Raw genomic sequence first — 20,998 nt, 5'->3', positions numbered from 1 at the left:
AACGCTAAATTAAGTTGGAAGTTGTTAACTTCTCTCTTTCCTGTTTGCACAGTTTACGGGTAAACCTGGACATGGGGAAAGCAGCTTACGGCTGGATGATCATGAGAGATGATAATATTCCCGGCACAGTGGTTCGGACAAGCACAATACCTGAAGAACTGGGGCGCTTAGTTTATTTATTAACAGATAAGACAGGTAATGTTGTTGTCTTCTAAGCTTCTTGACATGTTTCTGATACTCTGAAGCTTCTAATTTTGCATGAAAAATGTAACTGATTTGATTTATTATTGTCGCATGTATTGGTATACACTGAAAAATATTGTTTCTTGTGCACTATACAGACAAAGTTCATAGAGTACATAAGGGAGAAGGAAAGGAGAAGGCGCAGAATGTAGTGTTACAGTTATAACTAAGGTGTAGAGAAAGATCAACTTAATATTAGATAGGTCCATTCAAAAGTCTGCAGGGAAGAAGCTGTTCTTGAGTCGGTTGGTGCGTGATCTCAGACTTTTGTATTTTTTTCCCCGATGGTAGAAGGTGGAAGAGAGTATGTCTGGGGTGCGTGGGGTCCTTAATTATGCTGCCTACTTTTCTGAGGCAGTAGGAAGTGTAGACGGAGTCAATGGACGGGAGTCTGGTTTGCGTGATGGACTGGGCTATGTTCACTATCCTTTATAGTTTCTTGTGGTTTTGGTCAGAGCAGGAGCCATACCAAGCTGTGATATATCCAGAAAGGATGCTTTCTATGGTGCATCTGTAAAAATTGGTGAGAGTCGTAGCGGACATGTTGAATTTCCTTAGTCTCCTGAGAAAGTAGAGGTGTTGGTGGGCTTTCTTAACTATGGCATATAAGTGCAATGCTCTCAAATGTTGTGTGATATTTTGAATGATATTGCGTGAAATTGAATGTGGTGAAACAGCTAGTATTTTGGGGATGTGGACAAATTGAGAGGTGCACAAAAAGTACAGTATTACCTCTATGTTTTGCTTAATGGAATTTTTAAGTGGCTTTCAAACTCCTTTTGAGGCAGGTTTATCAAAATCTCAACTCTTTTTATTAATGGAAGGCAACATATATTGGTGGCACAGTTGCACAGTGGTTAGCACTGCTGCCTCACAGCGCCAGGGACCTGGGTTCGATTCCCGGCTTGGGTCACTGTGTGGAGTTTGCACGTTCTCCCCGTGTTTGCATGGGTTTCCTCCGGGTGCTCCGGTTTCCTCCCACAGTCCAAAGATGTGTGGGTTAGGTGGATTGGCCATGGTAAATTGCCCCTTAGTGTCAGGGGGACTAGCTACGGTAAATGCATGGGGTTATGTGGATAGGGCCTGGGTGGGATTGTGGTCGGTGCAGACTCAATGGGCTGAATGGCCTCCTTCTGCACTGTAGGATTCTATAATTCTACATGTAATTAGATTTTCTTTAAAATCACTTCTGAACAGTCAAATGTTTTTAAGGTGTTCAAAAAGTTGTCTTAAAGTGTACGTATTTTTCTTCATTCTGACCAGCATTAACTACTGCAAATAAAATCTCTCTGCTTTTTTAATCACTAGTATTTAGTGTAGATTACTATGATTACAGTCCTGTGTACCTTTTTATTTACCAGCTGTGTAAAAGTAAACTGCCTCTCAAGGCATTCTTCAAAAAAAACAAACAAAGGCATTCGTCGATGCTTCCTTATCGAGCCTGAGATTGCAGCACCCTCTCTTGTCGGCCTTAGTGTCCCCACATACCCACTGGGGACTAACCTTACCAACCTCTTGCCTTTCTCTGCTTTGCTGCACCCTGGGAACTCTGCCAACAGACCAATGCTCACTGCCTGTTTTCCCCCCCATTTGCCTCCAGAATGTCTTCACTCCCAATAAAGAAACTTGCCATTCACAATGTTATACAGGTCGAATATCCGTTATCCGAAATCCTTGGGGCCGGTCGCATTTCGGATAATTTTGGTTTTCAGATACCTATACACCTAAGAAAGACGAAGCCTACTCATATTACAATAGCCTAAGCCTAGGCTGGCTCTAGCCTAAAGTAAATACAATGGCTAGAAAAGTATCACTGAATAATAAATGCAGGGTACCTGTAATAAGTTTCACTCCCCCCGTTCCACCATCAGCTATTCTGCTTGTAGGAGAGGGTTCAGAGTGTTGGCGAAGTCCCATACAAACATGTTTGTATGTGTCACATACAAACAAACAGCTAAACTTCCCACACCAAAGGTTGGTGAGGTTCGTGTCGGCTTGGGTCAGGGACTTCCTATGCTAAAAGTCAGTGAGGCTTCAAGAAAAGAGTACGGTTTTTGGATGTGTTCAGTCTTCAGATTCATGGATAATTGTCAAGTTATTGTCAAAACTAAGTGGTTAAAACCCTGCCTCGTGCCTGGCTATACTTTCCGCCACCACCTCACTCAGTCACAGATGAATCCTGCTGCTTTCACCTATCTTTCAAACACTTCATTTTATTCTATCCCTCTTGCCTCTTTAAAACCTTTGTTGTCCACTCCGATATCCAAATTTTCACCCCATCTCTCGTTGCTCCTCTGTACTGTGATCCCGGTCATTTACAAGGCCGCCTCTGATCACTTTCTTGCATTGCTCACAAAACACACACCCTATCATCCCCACTTTATTTCGTGTCTTCCTCTAGAATGAACTTTCACTCATTCCCCAGCCTTTGTCGCTTACAGTTTCCAGTTGCTTAATCTTCAGCTTTCCATTCACAACAGTATACTTTCAGGAGTCTATTCGCGCAGCCGTACTCTGTCCCCCACTCTTGATGCCCTGGTAAGTCTTGCACCATTATTCATCCTAGTTGTTTTATTTTATGCCTTCAATTTTTCATCCAGAACCAAGGGGGTAACCATTGTCAGATCTGCCTGGACAAGCAGCATAGGGCCTCATTCATCTTTTGCCAAGGCTGCCCACCTCTCCAGGAGTGTAAACATGAACCCTACTTCTTATCTCCAATGCCAACCAAGTAACTTCTCTTCTCGGCTCTCATAACTTGGATTGTAACTGGATTCCTCAAGTACCGTTCCACGTCCTTTTCAAATCCACTATCGTCAACCCTTATTCGTAACCTGTCCTCCCATCCTCTCATCACAAATTAGAACCCAATTTCCAACCGTATAAAGTTGCTGAGCAAGTTATCACTCCCCAAACGTAGTTCGGGTTCTTTTGGGATGCGAGTGCTGCTGAAGAAAGTTTATTCCCCACCCCACAGATGCTGACAATGCTAAAGGGATGGAGCGCCGTATTCATAGTCACAATACATATTCTTTGTAACATCTCTTGCAGTCGTTTGTTTGAATATCTCTCATCAGATTTCCAACGCTGCTGTAACATCAAAATAGCTCTCATCAAATTGATAAATATATACTCGACTGCCACTACAATGCTTTATCTCTCCTTGCCAACTCAACAATTCTTGACATGGTTAGCTATCCCACCTTCCTTCAAACTGTCGCCTCTATTGATACATCTCAGTGCAGCACCCTTGACCTGGCTCCATTCTTATGTATCTGGCCATAGCCAGAGTATCTCCAGTGGTTTTTCTTTTCACCCCATGCCATGACTTTTGGAATCTCTCAAGGACCGAGTCTTGGCCCCTTGATCCTTGGGTCTGCATACAGAGTCTTGGCACCATCATCTGTAAATATGGCCTTTGGCTCAAACCCATACACTAACACCAAGCTTTCATCCCTATTGATATCTCCACTGCCTTAGTGTTGTCATTCAATTATGATGAGCTGCACTTCATGTTTAACTGAAGAAAAGACATTATCTCCAAACCAAACAACAAATTCCATCCTTTCCACAGCCTTTGTCTGGGGCTCAACCAGCCTGTTTGAAACCTCAGCTTCCAATTCAACCCATGCTTATTATGGCTGCATATCCTCTACATCATAAAGGCTTCCTATTCCCATCTGTACCACTACCTTAGCATCTCTGCTGAAATCTTCATCCCAGCCTTTGCTCCTTCAAGACTGGATTGTTCCAATGCTCTCAAAGTTCATCTCATCCAAATCTCTGTATCTGTAACGCCACAGTGCAACAGCGGTTAGCACTGCTGCCTCACAGCACCAGGGACCCGAGTTCAATTCCCGGCTTGGGTCACTGTCTGTGCGGGGTCTGGTATTTGTGTGGGTTTCCTCTGGGTGCTCCAGTTTCCTATCACAGTCCAAAGGACATGCTAGTTAGGTGTATTGGCCATGCTAAATTCTCCCTCGGTGTACCCGAACAGGTGCCAGAATGTGGCGACAAGGAGATTTTCACAATGTATGTAAGCCTACTTGTGACTAATGAATAAAGTTTGCCCAGCATCACGTCCCAGTAGTTCACTACCCAGTACCTGATGATCTCTGTTGGCTTTTGATCCCCAACGGCTCAGATTTGAAATTTTCATCCTCGTGTTTAAATTGCTTCATGGTCTCACCAATCTTTGCAACTGCCCCAAATCCTATGACGACTCCTCCTCAACGGTGCATTTTTCTAACTGTCCTGTTGTGAATGCTCAAAAATGGGCGATGTGCCTTCAGCCCACACACTCTTCGGAGAAGCCCTCCACCCCCCACTCCTTTCAGACCCATGTGTTCGCTCAGGCTTTCACCCTATTTATCATTCCTACTTCCGCTCAGTGTGCATTTTTAGGTAGACTTCTGTGCTTTTCTGCATTAAAGGTTTTTCTGCGTAAAAGCAAGTTGATCTTACATTTGTGATTTGTTAGCATCTCCTATGCAGTAAATCCAAACATTTTTGAACAGCCGTTCCTTTGAAGACATCTTGTTTATTTGAACTGTAACTATTTCCCATTTAATGTTTTAATTTTCCTGCAGAATATTGGTAGATCAAGTGTCACAGCACATTTGGTACTTTATTACAGTTTTTCAGGCTAGGTATTAAATTGCAAGAGTCCCACCTGCTCCCACTTTGACCATTTCATTGTCGTCATCACCTTTTACAAAGTCTCACAACACCAGGTTAAAATCCAACAGGTTTATTTGGTCTCACGAGTTTTCGGAGTGCTGCTCTTCTTTAGGCAAGTGAAGGAACAGCGCTCCGAAAGCTCTTGATACCAAATAAACCTGGTGTTGTGAGACACCTTACTGTGCCCACCCCAGTCCATCGCCGGCATCTCCACATCATCTTTTACAAGCTGGTCAAGATTTTTTTAAGCAAGGGAAAATAGTCCGGAAACTTGGGTTTGAATTCCACGCAATGTTGCGTGTTCCGCCTCGTTCAATGGCCAAAATATGTGTTGGCTCGAGCAAACACCTGTTAAATGTCATTTTGCATTGTGCTGCTCTTTGGGCTGCAGAAACAGAAATCACTGTTAGTAGCTAAACAGAATTTAAGTTGTTGGGTCTGAGGAGCATTGCAGTCTATCTTAATTGCAAGGTAGTCCTTTGTATGACTGCAAATTAGGTTTGTGCTTCATCAGTAAGCATTCTGACATGAAGCGTCCATCACTTTGGCTTGCTCATTTACCACGACAGAATAGAAAATGAAGTGTCCCAATAATTACATTATAGTTTCCTTATTGTAGGACAAGAAAGCAATGTGGTATAATTAGGTTTGATTGGAGAGCATGTTTCCGGTAAGATCTGAAATTAATGACGTTGCTATAGTGACACATCTGCGACCACCAGTGCGTGAAACATAAAGTAATTCATTTGACAAGAGAAGACATCTGTTAACTGCGAGGATGCAGAGCATATTGACACTGACCTGAAATACTAGACGTTATGTGATAAATGAATAAATGGTGCTGAAACAGGAGGGCAGATAATTTGTACTTAATCTGCAAGTAGAGCTTTAATCTTCCCACTGCTTGCTTTTGATAATGCTATTGTTTAAGAAGAATGCAGTAGAGAGCTCATAACTTCTAAATGGTAACTGTGGATGAACCCTAATGATGCAATAAATTAATCCCGGTGTCAATGGAATTTATCACCATTGTATTATGAAGTCATTAGTGGTGCAAACAGCTGGAACAACTTTTTTGATAAATAGATATTGTGAGTAATTATAACTTGGCAAACTGAAAATTGCCATTCTTTTTACAGGTGTCAGCACTGACATGTGCCTCATGCACATCATTTAAGTATTTTCTCTTAATAAATAACTAACATCAAGGGAATTCTAATGAAAAGACTAAACTGCATGTTGGTGTAGTGATCAGTTAAGTGATTCATTGACTTGATGTTCAATGTTGTATTTAAGTTATTTTCAGCCAAATGATTAACATACTTTAAGTTGGCTAAATGAAACTGGTGCATATGAAAATGTCACGGTGGCACAGTGATTAGCACTGCTGCCTCACAGCGCTAGGGACCCAGGTTCAATTTCCGTCTCGGGTGACTGTCTGTGTGGGGTTTGCACGGTCTCCCCGTGTCTGCACGCGTTTCCTCCGGGTGCTCCGGTTTCCTCCCACACTCCAAAGATGTGCAGCTTAGGTGGATTGGCCATGCTAGATGGTTCCTTAGTATCTCGATGTGTAGTTGGGGGATACGTGGGGTTAATACGCGGGTTACGGCGCCCTGGGTGGGATGGCCTGTCAGAAAGTCGGTACAGACTAGATGGGCCGAATGGCCTCCTTCTGCACTGTAAGGATTCTATGAAAGGACCGCTGGTCCATCCAGCCTGTCCATGTAGTTGTGATGCTTTTATGCATCATGATGCAGACCACCATACCTGGGATTACAGGGTAAACACTTCTGTATGTTTAATTATCGGCCGTAAAATTTTGTGTGATGTGCACAGCATTAATATAATTCGTAAAGTTGATCTTGAGCGATCCTTTAGTGTTAAACTTGTAATAGTGTTTCCTTTTGCTTAAAAGTGACTGATTTATACTGTAATGACTTGCATAGTACGTGACTGCAATTGCAGTTTTAAAGATAAACTCCTCTTGAAGGCTTGCCTGATACTAAGTTGCTCATTGTGGCCAACATCAACTATTGTAGCCAGGTTATGATGGGATGTATTAGTTGAGCCCTCGTCTAAAACAAAATTTCTTCAGAAGACTTATCCTGCAATGTTGCCTATTATGGGCAGCATGGTGGTGCAATGGTTAGCACTGCTGCCTCATAGTACCAGGTACCTGGCTTCGATTCCTGGCTTAGGTCACCGTCTGTGCAGAGTCTGCACATTCTCCCCATGTCTGCATGGGTTTCCTCCAGGTGCTCCGGTTTCCTCCCACAGTCCAAAAGACATGCTGGTTAGGTGCATTTTTTTTAATATACTTTTCCAATTCAATCAAATCAAATCCAATTCAGAGTCTCAACAAGTTGAGACATTTCAGATCCAGGCTGACGAGACAGGGCGAGCGACCAAACCACCCTGTCCTGGGCCTGATCTACATGAGCTAAGCTGATTGGAGAAGGGGGAGGTTCCTCCTCCAAGACTTGAGCTCATTTGCATCTTAGCCAAAAGGCCGAGATGCCGCTTTTAAAAATTGCTTCATATGAAACATATGAAGCCTCAGCGTAACCCAATGACCTCGACCAAGTGCGGCCGACAATGGGGTGCCGACACTACACTTGATCTTAGCCAAAAGGCCGAGCAGCATTGGCCATGTTAAATCCTCCGCCAGTGTACCCGAACAGGCGCTGGAGTGTGGCGACCAGGGGATTTTCACAGTAACTTCATTGCAATGTTAATGTAAGCCTACTTGTGACACTAATAAATAAACTTAAACTAGCAGTTTTATACTGGATTAGGAAGCAAACTTTACAGTGTACATTGGTTAGCACAGCAAACATAGTGAATTAGAATTTTCAATTAATTACTTCAAGTGCTAAAGAGTACTCAGTAGTTGCATTCTCACCTTCTGTCAGAAGATTGAGATGCTGAAATCCCAATCCAAGGACATAATCGAAACTAACAATTAATTGCAGTAGTGAGGGAATGCTCCATTGTCAGAGGTACCAGTTTTATTGTGCATGTTAAACTGAAGCCTTTCCTGCCTACTTAGCTTAGAAAAAAAACTTAACCTATTTCGAGAAAAAAACCGGTGGCAATATTGAGGAATTAGAGGGTAGCTTGCCCACATTAGAACCCAAGAAATAGGAGCTGGTTAAGCTATTTCACCTGCTTCACCATTCGATAAGGTCATGCATAACATTCTACCTCAACTCCCATACTATCTCCATATCCCTTAATTCCCTTAATATCCAAAATCTATCAACCTATGTCTTGATTATACTCAACAATTAAGGGTCCACAGCTCTCTGGGTTAGAGAATTCCAAAGTTTCGTAATTTCTTTGAGGGAAGAAATGTATCCTCATCTCAGTCCTAAATGGCTGACCCCCATATTCTGACATTGTGGCCACATATTCTAGATTTCCTCCAGCAGAAGCATTTTTCTGCATCTACCCTGCATCAAGCTGCTTAAGAATTTTATATTCTCGGCCTTTTGGCTAAGATCAAGTGTAGTATCTGTTCTTAGGGAGTGAGGGGGGCCGAGTGGAAGTTTACAGGCTATTGCTTCTCGGCCTTTTGGCTAAGATCAAGTGTAGTATGGATAGGATGCTGCGCTTGGTTGAGGTCATTAGGTTACATTTAACCTTCATTTGAAGCAATTTTTAAAAGCGGCATCTCGGCCTTTTGGCTAAGATGCAAATGAGATCAAGCCTTGGAGGAAGTGAGTCTGCACCTACTCCAATCAGCTTGGCTCATGTAGATCAGGCCCAAGACAGGAGTGGAGGCCCTGTCTTGTCAGCTTGGATCGGAAATGTCTCAACTTGTTGAGACTCTGAATTGGACTTGATTTGATTGAATTGGAACAGTATATAAAAAAAGAATTTTATATGTTTTAATTAGATTGCCTCTCGTTTTTTTGAACTCCAAGGGGTGTAGAGCTCGCCTACTCAATCTCTCCTCAAAGGACAATCCCCTCATCCAAAGAACCCAGTCTAGTGAATCTTTATTATACTGGCTCTGGAAGATGTTAATCCTTTCTTGGGTAAGGAGACAAAAACTGCACACACTGCTCCAGGTGTAGCCTCACCAATGCCCTGTATAAATGTAGCAAAATGTCTTTAATTCCTTTTATAACAAAAGCTCACATACCATTTGCCTTCCGAATCGCTAATTATACTTGCGCGTTCTGTGATTCATGTGCAAGGACATACAGGTCCCTCAAAATGCAAACGTTTCCCAGTCTCACCACTCGAGAAATATTCTGTTTTTATTTTTTGTACAGAAGTGGATAACTTCACTTCTTCCCCATTGTATTCCACCTGCCATACCCTTGCCCAATCACCTGAGCTGTCTATATGCTTCCGCAACTGCCTTGTGTCCTCCTCATTGCTTGCTTTTCCACCAAATTTTGTTTTATACCCTGATGTCCATCCTGTGTTTATCTCTCAGACAGGTTAAGTTGTGAAGTAAGAACTGAAACGACAACCATATATTTCTCTCTGCACAGATGCTGCTTGATCTGTTGAGTGTTCCCAGTATTTTCTGTTTTTCACTGGCCATTTAACTCTATGCAAATTGACTGCTGCATAATCCATAACATAACGTAACTCACCTCCTGACTCCCCAAAGCCTGTCCACCATTCACAAGTCATGAGTGTGATGGCATACGCCCCATTTGCCTGGATGTGTGCAGCTCCAACAACACTCAAGAAGCTTGATACCATCCAGGACAAAGCAAGCTGCTTGATTGGCACCACATCCACTCCCTCCACCACCGATGCTCAGTAACAGCAGTGTGTACTATTTACAAGATGCACTGCAAGTCACCAAAGATCCTTAGCACCTTCCAAACCCATGACCACTTCCATCTAGAAGGACAAGGGCAGCAGAGACATGGGAGCACCACCACCTGCAAGTTCCCCTCCAAGCTACTCACTATCTTGACTTGGAAATATATCGCTGTTCCTTTGCAGTCATTGGGTCAAAATCCTAGAATTCCCTCCCCAACGCCATTGTGGGTCAACCCAAGAAGGTGGCTCACCACCACCCTCTCAAGGGCAACTAGGGATGGGCAATAAATGCTGGCAAGCCAGCGACATTCATGTCCCATGAATGAATTTTTTTTTTTAATTGGCTGCGTAACATTTATTAGAGTGCTGAGTGGATGAAAGGTGGTATGTATGCCAGTTCATTTCTTTGTCAGTGACATGATTTCCCTGTTGAATCTGTAACACAGAGGATCTAGAATTTCTTCCTTAATTGTACAGATTGTTCTTGGGGCCTTTTTTATGATTGCTGAAATCAGTAATATTCTCTTGAGGGAGTTCCAAGTGGAATTTTACCATCGTGTAGCGCATCACATTGGCTTTCTAATGGAATGGTCAGTTCTGTGTGCCAGATGTAGGCTAAAGATTTTGTATTTAGAGCAGGAGGGAATTTCCTGTAATAATTACTTTGGGAATACAACAGAAATCCAACTTGGATACATTTCTTACAGGAGGGAGTGGGGGCCTCCGTACCAATGCTGAATTTTGCTTATAGATGTAATTGGGACTCCTTATGAAAGGACTTGTGATTGCTTGGCAGTCTTCCAAGAGGAGGAAATCTAGCAACTACCCTACCAATAACTATAAGGCATAATATTTGGATGTGCCAGCAACTATTTTAGAAAGGGTTGGGTTATTAATGCATGCCATTATTTCCACTGTAAAATGTACTTGGCCTCATGTTTAACCCTCATGTTTAACAACAGTTTAGAATAGGAAAATATTGTTAGTGGAAGGTCTCTTTTGGAAAAAAATCGGTCAGTATGTATTCATAGAATGTGAAATCTAACTTACCGTATGCTGTTACAAATATGGATCTGCCATGAATATCTTCTGTAGTATATTGGCATCATGCCCATTTGAACAGTCTGAACATCATATATGTTTGTTTATTAAAGTTTATTTATTAGTGTCACAAGTAAGCTTACATTAATGCTGCAATGAAGTTACTGTGAAAATCCCCTCAGCGTCACACTCTGGCGCCTGTTCAGGTACACCGAGGGAGAATTTAGCATGGCCAATGCACCTAATCAGCACATCTTTCAGACTGTGGGAGGAAACCGGAGCACCCAGAGGGAACCCACGGAGGTGACCGTGCAAACTCCGCACACACAGTGACCCAAGCCGGGTTCCTGGCGCTATGAGGCAGCAGTGCTAACCACTGTGCCACCATGTAGTTTGAATTGACTCTCGCTCATTGGAACTACTTATCCAATGGCATGCCCAGGGATACGACAGCGACATTATCTGGGCTATATATATGTGTCCTTTTGCCCGTCCATATTTAATCTCTTCAAAGGCAAACCCTTGGAGGCGATTTCCATATTTGCATTTTCGGTTGTTCTATTTCACATAGAACAGCTGGTTATGATTGAACTTGGTTAACTCGATCTGCCCAGGTTATCCCGGTGGAATGAGGAGGAAAGAACTCCAGTTCATTTGTCTTTCTCGGAAACCTCAATGTTCCAAAATGTTTCATGCCCACTTTTTTTGAGGTTCATTTGCTGTGATGTGGACAACCAATTTGCACACGGCAAGGTTCCTTAAGTAGTAGTGAGATACATCATCAGTTAGTATGTTGTGGGGACCAGGAATTGGATTTAATTTGAATTGGCTTTTGGAACAAGCAAGGAGATGGATGAAGGGCTTTCCCTGTCCACTCTGCACTTTGGCTTTGTAAGGAATAAATTTCCTTTAAAATCCGTTTCTGTTTTTAGTCTGTCCAAGAACTCTTGGAAAGCTCTTCTCATCAAGTGGTGACAAGGAATCAGTTTGGACCTTGGATTAGCCACTTAATGCATTTGATCTCTGTGTTCGATGAAAGGTTGTCTTGATTTTGACTTGAACCAATGACCTTCTGACTCAGGTGACATGGTTACCTATCTATTGCTTTCTATTGAAGTGAGAGAGTGAAACTGACCTAAAGAATTACTGGAGGAGAGGGGAATCTTTTTTTAAATTGTGATATTAGGAAGCCGTGGTCCTTATTTTCTGCTTATTTCTCCTGTCTGTCATTGTTTAATTTCATCTTGATGTGTTTGGAAAATTATTACCTCTTGAAACTTCAAGGACCTGCTTCTAATTGTAGTCATGACAACGAGTTAGCTGTTATTTAATTAGCTGTCTTAATCACATGGTTTAGGACTTCACTTTGGATGAAGACAGGGGAGTAGAGATTGTTTACAAGTTATTTTGGTGACCAAAGTTCAAATAGTGAAGATACATCTCACCTTACCTCAGCAAGAAGAGGAAAGAGAATTAATGTCAAAGAGAATTTAAAAGCAGGTTGCTGAAACAACAAATTTGGCAATCACTTCTACGATTAACAGAATTATAGAATAGAATCATACAATTGTTACATTGCAAAAGATGGCCATTCGACCCATCATGTCTGCACCAACTCTTGAGTAATTCCATAAGTACCATTATCCTGCCTTCTTCCTGAAACCCTGCGCTTTCTTCCTTGTCAGATAACAGTTTAATTCCCTTCTAAATTCTTCAGTAGAATCTTCCTCCACCACACATTCTGGCAATGCAATCCAGACCTTAACCTCTCGCTGTATGAATAAGATTTTCCTCATGTCGCTTTTGCTTCTTTTGCCAATTACTTCAAATCTATGTCCTTGCATTCTTGACCCTTTCACGAATCCCTCCCTATCTACTCTGTCCAGACCCCTCGTGATTTTGAATACCTCTTTCGAATCCCTTCTCAGCCATCTTTTCTCCAAGGAAAGCAGTCCTACATTTTCCAATTTATCTTTGCAACTGAAATTCTTCATCATCAATGGATCCACTCTCATGAATCTTTTCTGCACTTTCTCTAATGCCTTCACATCTTTCCTAAAGTGTGGCACCAGACTTGGACACAACAGTTCAGTTGAAGTTTAACATAACTTCCTTGCTGTAGTACTTGATGCTTCCATTAATAAATCTAAGAATACTGTATACTTTTATTGACTGATCTCTCAACCTGTCCTTCTTTCCCTGCACCCCTTTTAGAGTTGTACCCCATTGAATTGTTTCTCTCAGTTCTTCCTGCCAAACTGAATCACTTCACGTTTAGAGTCATAGAGTCAGGGGTTTACAGCATGGAAACAGGCCCTTCAGCCCAACTTGTCCATGCTTCCCCTTTTTTTAAACCCCTAAGCTAATCCCAATTGCCAGCATTTGGCCCATATCCCTCTATACCCATCTTACCTATGTAACTGTTTAATTGCTTTTCAAAAGACAAAATTGTGTCCGTCTCTACCACTACCTCTGGCAGCTTGTTCCAGACACACACCACCCTCTGTGTGAAAAAATTGCCCCTCTGCATTGAACTTCATTGGCCACTTTTCTGCCAATTCCACCAACTTGCCTATGTTCTTTTGAAATTCTACACTATCCTCTTCATGGTTCATAATGTTTCCAAGTTTTGTATCACCCACAAAAAATTTTGAAATTGCGCCCTGTGCACAATGGTCTGGAACATTAATTTGTATCAGGAAAAGCAAGGGTCTCATCACTGACCTCTAGAGAATTCCGCGAGCCTCCAGCCCATCAAGTACCCATTAACCACTACTCTCTGTTCCCTGTCACTCAGCCAATTCCATTTCCATGTTGTTACTGTCCCTTTTATTCCATGAGCTACAGTTTAGCTCATAAGTCTCTGTGCGGCACTATATCACTTGTATTTTGGAAGTCCACACACACCACATCAACAGCTTTGCCCTCATCAAGGTTCACTAATGTCCTTTAGGGAAGGAAATCTGCCATCCTTACCCAGTCTGGCCTACATGTGATTCCAAAGCCACAGCAATGTGGTTGACTCTCAACCGCCCTCCAAAGGCAACTAGGGATGGACAATAAATGCTGGTCAGCCAGCAACGCCCATGTTCCACAAATGAATAAAAAAATCCTCTGTTCCTTTTTTTAAAAAACTCTAATTTCGTTTGATGTTCCCTTAAGAAATCCATACCAGTTTTATTTAATTAACCCGCATCTGTCCATGTAGCCATTCATTTTGTCCTGAACTATTGTTTTTTAAAAGTTCCCCCAAATTGGAGTTAAACTGACTGGCCTATAGTTGTTGGGTTCACCTTTACATGCTTTTTTGAACAAGCGTGTAACATTTGCAATTTTCCAGTCCTCTGGCACCACCCCTGAATCTAAGGAAGACTGAAAAGTTATGGCCAGTGCCCCCACAATTTGTGCTCTCCCTTCCTTCAGTATTTTTGGATGTATTTCATCCAGTCCTGGTGTCTTATCAACTTAGACAGCCTATCGAATACTACCACCGTATCAATTTTAAACCCTTTGAGTGTCTGAATTACCTCTTCCTTCACCATGGCTTGGCAGCATCTTCCTTGGTATAGGCAGATGCAAAGTATTCATTTAATACCTCAGTTATACCCTTTGCCTCCATGCATAAATGTTTTATTTTGGTACCTAATCGGCCTTACTACTCCTCGTACCACTGTTCTACTATTTGTATGCCCATAGAAGACATAGATTCCGTTTTATATTAGCTGCCAGTCTCTTTTCATACTCCCTCTTTGCTTCTCTTATTTGCTTTCTTGACTCCTCTTTGAACCCTCTATATTCAGCCTGGTGCTCAGTTCAGTTGTATTTTCGACCTGACATCTGTCATAAGCACACTTTTTCTTTTTTATTTCTATCTCTCTTGTCATCCAAGGACCTCTGGATTTGTTTTCTCTACTTTTCTCTCTTAAGGGAATGTGCTTCGATTGTATTGGAACTATCTCCTCTTTGAAGGATTAGGATTACGTGGTTTGTACCATTGTAGGCCATGGCTGTTAGCTGTTCACCCTCCCCCCTCCTTGGGGTGCATCCTTGACCCTGGCACCAGGGAGATAACACATCATCCTGGATTCATGTCTGCGGCTGCACAAGTGCCTATTATTCCCATAATAATTGAGTCGCCTATCAATATTGCTCTTCTAGTCTTCCTTGTGACCCCCGCCTCATACAGCTGAGTCTCCCATGATGCCATGGACTTGGTTCTAGCTGCCCTTCCCAGATGAGCCATGACTCCTCAGTGTTCATTTGGAACTGAATACGGGTTAGAGATTGGGATGCACCCAGGGTGATCCTGCAGTACCTACCTAGCTCTTTGTTTGACTGTCTGGTGGTCATTCCCCCTCTCCCTGCATAACTCTTAAGCTGTGGGATGACCACATCTGTAACTGTGCTCTCCATCGAGAGCACAGTTACAGATGTGGATACATCCTAGTGAGGCAGGCAGCTGCTCCAGTTCTGAAACTTGGAGTTTGAGCTGCTGCAACTGATGGCACTTCTTGCACAAATGGTTATCCGGGACACAAGAAGCAAACCAGATTGAGATTCATGATGCAAGAATAGAATGGAATTTGTAGAATCCCTACAGTGCAAAAGGAGGCCATTCAACTCATTGAGCCTGCATCGACAAAATCCCACCCAGGCCCTAACCCTACCCTTTCACCCTACGTATTTACCCTGCTGGTCCCCCTGAAACTAAGGGGCATGGCCAAGCAACCTAACTCTCACATCTTTGAACTGTGGGCAGAAACCAGAGCACCAGAGGAAACCATGCAGACACTGGGAGAATGTGCAAACTCAACACTGACAGTGACCGGATGGAATTGAACCTAGGTCCCTGGCGCTGTGAGGCAGCAGTGCCAACCACTTACTGTGCCACCATGCTGCCCTATTAACTACAGAGTGGCACAGTGACATTATTGGAGCTGATGTACCTTATACCAAACAGTTTGTATAATTGAATCATTGGTCAAGTTTAAGTGTGAGTTTCCTGTTGAAATGTAATAAGAAGCTGCTGGTGAATTTAGACCGTTTGTTGTATCTATACGTTTTTTTTCTCTCTCCTGTATTTAATTTAGGAACCCTTACACAGAATGAGATGGTTTTCAAGCGTCTCCACTTGGGCACCGTTTCTTATGGGACAGACACAATGGATGAAATACAAAGCCATATCATTGGCTCCTATGCACAGGTATATATTTCAAATCTTCGTTTACATGAATTATTTCCACTGTTTTTGAACAAACAGCAATAGTTTTAATGGGATTGTAGTGAATTTAAATTGAGCGAAAAGAAGTGTCTGAAATGCTATTTGCAGATTCTGTTTGTCATAGTGATTCTGGAGAATGTTTACTTTAATCCTCTGAGAGCAAAATGCGAACCATTCCAATTGCCCCGAGACATCTCTAGTTTGTGAACTGTGTTGCCCAGGAAGGTCTTTGGGTTTAGAGATCAGTCTCGGTTTGCTGATCACAATTGTGGTGGGGCACTCCTCGTTGAGGGCAAGATAAAGTTGACTAGGGCTCCTGCTATACAGCCTTGTGTGCGTGGATTTTGCTGATATTCACAGCTTAATGTCGAGAGTAAATAATGGCCCTTCGGGCAATGCATCGGAAGGTGCTTGGTGGTTGCAAAACTATACCCTGGTAAGAACCAGTGTCTCCAGGAGAGAAAGAAAAGGGGAGAGGTGGAGATAGCAGGTAAACCAAAACGTGCATAACTTAAAATATCCAGGTGAAGTGAAATAAATCTGCAAAGCATCCTGATTGTATGTGTCGGCACTACTTTTCTGCCTTCAAATTTCTCCATCCAATATGCGCTTGAACTGTTTTGATTTTTTTAAGTCATTCGGTAGCAACTGCAATCATATATTCACTGTGTTGTACGGTATATTTGATTAAAGTTTATTTTCAACAAAGATACTTTGCAATACTTTTGGGATGGTCAAAGCCTCTGCCACTGTAATGATGATGTGGAGATGCCGGCATTGGACTGGGGTAAACACAGTAAGAAGTTTAACAACACCAGGTTAAAGTCCAACAGGTTTATTTGGTAGCAAATGCCACTAGCTTTCGGAACAGGCTGTCCCTTCGTCAGGTGGAGTGGAGAAATGCATACTGTAATGATGCACATTCAGAGAAATGCATACTGTAATGATGCACATTCAGAGACTTCATTGGTGAAGATTTATTTATAAGGATCTACATGTCTGCAGCTAGTTCTGGAACATCCTTGCCTAAAAGAGCTCCTCCCCCGGGGTGATTCCCCATTCTGAGTCTCAATCGGTCATCCAGGCCAGGAGACCCTTACTCAGTTGCCCTTAAAGGGACAATCACCACAGCCACACACAATGTATCTGGAATATGTTCTCATAATGCACATACCACAATTATTTCTGCTTCAGAGTATAATCAGTTGTTTGTGGCAACATAAATATGTAAGTAGTTCAGGGAATGAATGGCATCGCATTTCAAATAAGAAATTATTTTCCAGTTGTTTACAATGATCAGCACAGTTGTAAAGCATGATTTATATTGGATATGGCCTTTTTATTTTCCTAGAATAAGTACAACAAACAAATGTAAACTTTCTTTCATTGTTCTTATGCTTAAAGGTACTGAGTTAGATGGTAGCCTATGTAGTTGTTGGAAAACCTGTAGTTTGTGAGTGGGCTTGATAGGTTATACATTAGTATACCGTGGATTTTTCGTATTCAGATTTAAGCATTCATATCAGTTTGAATTCAGATCATTACTATTAAGTGTAGCTTGAATATTTCTTTAGCTATATCAGTGGAGCCTGAAATTAAGTGGTTGTCAAAGAATATCAGTGGTCCAAAAGGTGGAATACCATTTCCGGTTGCAAAATCTTAAATTCTGAGTGTCTTGTTGTGTTTAAATTGTCTTCCACAGATTAGAATAGATACTTGATTATTTTACAAGGCTTAAGAATGTTGCTACTAGACAAATGATGTTCATTAGAACTACATGCGAGGTTCATCTAGTCTCGCATGTGACCATAAAACTACTAGGGAGAGGCTGAAAAACAAAAATATATTGTGTGGTAATTATTGGCCACAGACTTCTCCAATTGTATGTATTTTCTAATTCCAGATGTTGTTGCTTCTTCTTTTAAAATCACTTTGCAAAAAAAAGTGCTTTGAGAAACTTTGCAGGGAAAATTGGTATGGATTTATGGAATTATTTTTCTTGCGTTTCCACTTCACTGCTTCGCTCAAAAAACTGAAATTCAACTTCCCCCAAAAAAAAGTTGTGTGGAGTTTCTGTTGAAATTTGATGATTCTGGTACAGTCTGTAGACTTATTTTTATTGTACATCTTCTAATTTTAGGATGGAGAGACAGATGAACTGATGAATGAACAAGGCTATCATTAATTGGGATGAGAATTAAAAGACCATCTGGAAAAGCTAGTTGCAATGTGATTAAAGAATCTCAGTGAGATTTATCACCCAAGAACGTTTATAAGCCAGCGAGTGGGCTGCCATCCTAGTCAGACTGATGACCAAATATAGTACACTGTAGACAACCTTCAGCAGGCTCAATTTAATGCAAAAATTCTAATGGACTGGGCTGTGAGAAGGTGGAGTCGTGACTCCTTTCAGTACCTGGGAGAAGGGAAGGAGAAGTAGGCTGTCTTGAGTCAAAGCCCAGAAGCATTCTGTGGAGGGAGTGGGAGAGTGTTGCAGAAGGCATAGTACTGTTGCGGTTGCCGACATATTGTAATGGATTATTATTAAACGCGTTCCGTTCTGTAGTTCCATGTTTAGAACCTTTTCTGGAAGAAGCTGGCTTTTGACAGTTTTCAAAAATTAATCAGTAAGCCTCAATTAAACATTTGCATAAATCTGGTGCAAAGTTTAGTCTCCTCTGCTCAAATTTAATTTTGGTTATTAAACATACTTATGAGCCCAGTTTTACAATCATTCTATTATTTATTAAGAAGCGTTCACTCAAGTGTCTAAACTGAATGATATCTACCAAGTACATTGCTATGGGTCATCTAACAGTGTTTAATCCAGTTCACATAATGGTGTTGAGTACTATTCCAATTCAAGTAGTTATATTAAAATACTTTTGAACTGACTTGAAATAACAAAACGTGGCAACAATGGATGCTAGAAGTCTGAAATCGAAATAGAAGTTGTTGCACCTATGCAGCATGTCAAGCATCATAAGTTGAGATTGAAAAATAAGCATTAACTTTTGTTTTTTTCCCCCTCAGCAAGTGCTGTCTGACGTGCTGCAAAGTTGTAACGATTTCTATTTCAGATTTCTAGCATCCATATATTTTGCTTTTGAAATAAATAGCATATCATGGTAGTCCAGCTAGTGAGGAGAATATCTCACCTGTATCAGGACCTACAAAAAGATGCATTAGTTGTGGAACATCTTTCATTGCCCTAAAGCAAAATCTGTTGTCATTTGCATACACAATTTATATCGTCTAATAGCAAATTTCCCTCTTAAATGAGCCTTTGTTAAGAGCCATAAAATATACAAGGTCAAAAAGAATGGCAGTGTGAATTTTGTGATCTTGCAAAATAGTCCTCTTTGGTAAAACTGATGGGCATTTATTGAAAACCAAGACTGAGATGTCTATGCATTTAGTAAAGAATTGCTGTGCCAATTTATTTTCCTGAAATTGTCAATACAGTCTAATTTAAGAACTAAATGTCAATGACATTTTATAATTTATTACTTTTCATGTCCAACTTCATTCTCAATATTTATCACAAGACTATTGCCTCCAAATGTCATTTACTAAATAAAGAGGAGTGCTAGGCTTTCTGCTGCTGTCTTCAATATAATTTTGTCTAATAAATTGCCCAAGTGACTTCCATGTTAACCCAAGGTCAATCAGCAATAGTGTGTTCTATGAAATAGAATTTTGTGCAGACTTGGTTTTCCCAAACTGCTCTCAAATGATTTGGATTTATGTTAGTTAGTGCGTACTAATTTGGAACAAAAAGGCAAACAAAAAGAAAATTTTGAAAGGTGATTTACCCCAAAAAAATGCAAAATTCCAGTCTTCCAAAGCAATGAAGAATAGCCCATTTTATAATGGCGGCATGGCTATCAATTTGCTCACAGCAAGCTCTCAAAAAGCAAGGTGTGATAACTGACTGGGCAACCACTTAAGTGATATTGATTGAAGGAGAAATGTTGGCTGGAACACTGCGAGAACCTATTTCAAGTAGTGCCATGGGATCTTCCATTTTCCTATACCTTGATTTTATGGCTCGTTTGAAAGACAGCAGCACCAACAACATACTATTCCTTCAATATCCTATGGAAATGTAAGATTAAATTATCTACTCAAATATCTAGACTGGGACTTGAACCTTCTGACTCAGAACAAAGAGTGCTACCACTGAACCGAGGTTCGCATGAAGCAAGTCACATTTCTGCATCGAACTTTAACTAAATTAAGTTTTTCTAAGACCACTAAATCAAGATACTGGGTGGGATTTTCAGGCCACACTCACCCCTAGACCAGAAATCCCACCCAAGGTCAGCCGTCCTTTGTATGGTCCTGTCATCATAGAATCCCTACAGTGCAGAAGGAGCCCATTTGATCCATCAAGTCTGCACCGACCACAATCCCACCCAGGCCCTATACCCGTAAGCACACATATTTACCCTGCTAATCCTCCCGACACTCGGGTCAATTCAGCATGGCTAATCAAACGAACCTGCACATCTATGGACTGTGGGAGGAAACCGGAGCGTGTGGAGGAAACCCACGCAGACACAGGGAGAATGTGCAAACTCCACACAGACAGTGATCTGAGGCCAGAATTGAACCCGGGTCCCTGGCGCTGTGAGGCAGCAGTGCTAACCACTGTGGCAAAGATAGCTGTTGCTGTGCAATTGCAATGTATAGGAATAAAAGGGATGAGGAAAAAGTGTTGTTTTTTAAAAAACATTTTGTGCAACTATCATTTAAGATGCTGGTTTGTCAGTGCATTGTATGTATGTTGTGGGAAGCAGGCTTCGATGGGAAGCATTGTCCTTAGTGGTCCTTGAAATACATGAATATTACTGTCCGATTTCATGTCATTAAGAAGACAACATCAAATTTACTAGAGAGGTGACCTCCACTGCATCAAAGGAAGCACCTTTTGTCACTCACAGTAACGTGACATATGTTCATGTCATCCTCAATAGTGGCATCCTAACAGCAAGTGAGGCCATTTTATTAGGTTTCTTCAAT

General features: G+C 41.6%; 1 protein-coding gene and 1 non-coding gene across 2 annotated transcripts in view; both read left to right on the top strand.

Moving 5' to 3' along the window:
• Positions 1-20,998, top strand: part of atp9b (ATPase phospholipid transporting 9B) — a 286,554-nt gene that overhangs the window by 206,108 nt on the left and 59,448 nt on the right. Inside the window, exons 13-14 of the mRNA XM_078216847.1 lie at positions 53-195; positions 15,843-15,955. Coding sequence (XP_078072973.1) covers positions 53-195; positions 15,843-15,955 — 256 coding nt within the window. The remainder of the gene's footprint in view (positions 1-52; positions 196-15,842; positions 15,956-20,998) is intronic.
• Positions 8,399-8,585, top strand: LOC144496221 (U2 spliceosomal RNA). Its single transcript, XR_013498397.1, has one exon. It is a non-coding gene; the product is annotated as a U2 spliceosomal RNA (small nuclear RNA).

The sequence above is a fragment of the Mustelus asterias genome, chromosome 7 (assembly GCF_964213995.1).
Source record: "Mustelus asterias chromosome 7, sMusAst1.hap1.1, whole genome shotgun sequence".
NCBI classification, from domain to species: domain Eukaryota; kingdom Metazoa; phylum Chordata; class Chondrichthyes; order Carcharhiniformes; family Triakidae; genus Mustelus; species Mustelus asterias.
This window is presented reverse-complemented; position numbering and strand designations above follow the sequence as displayed.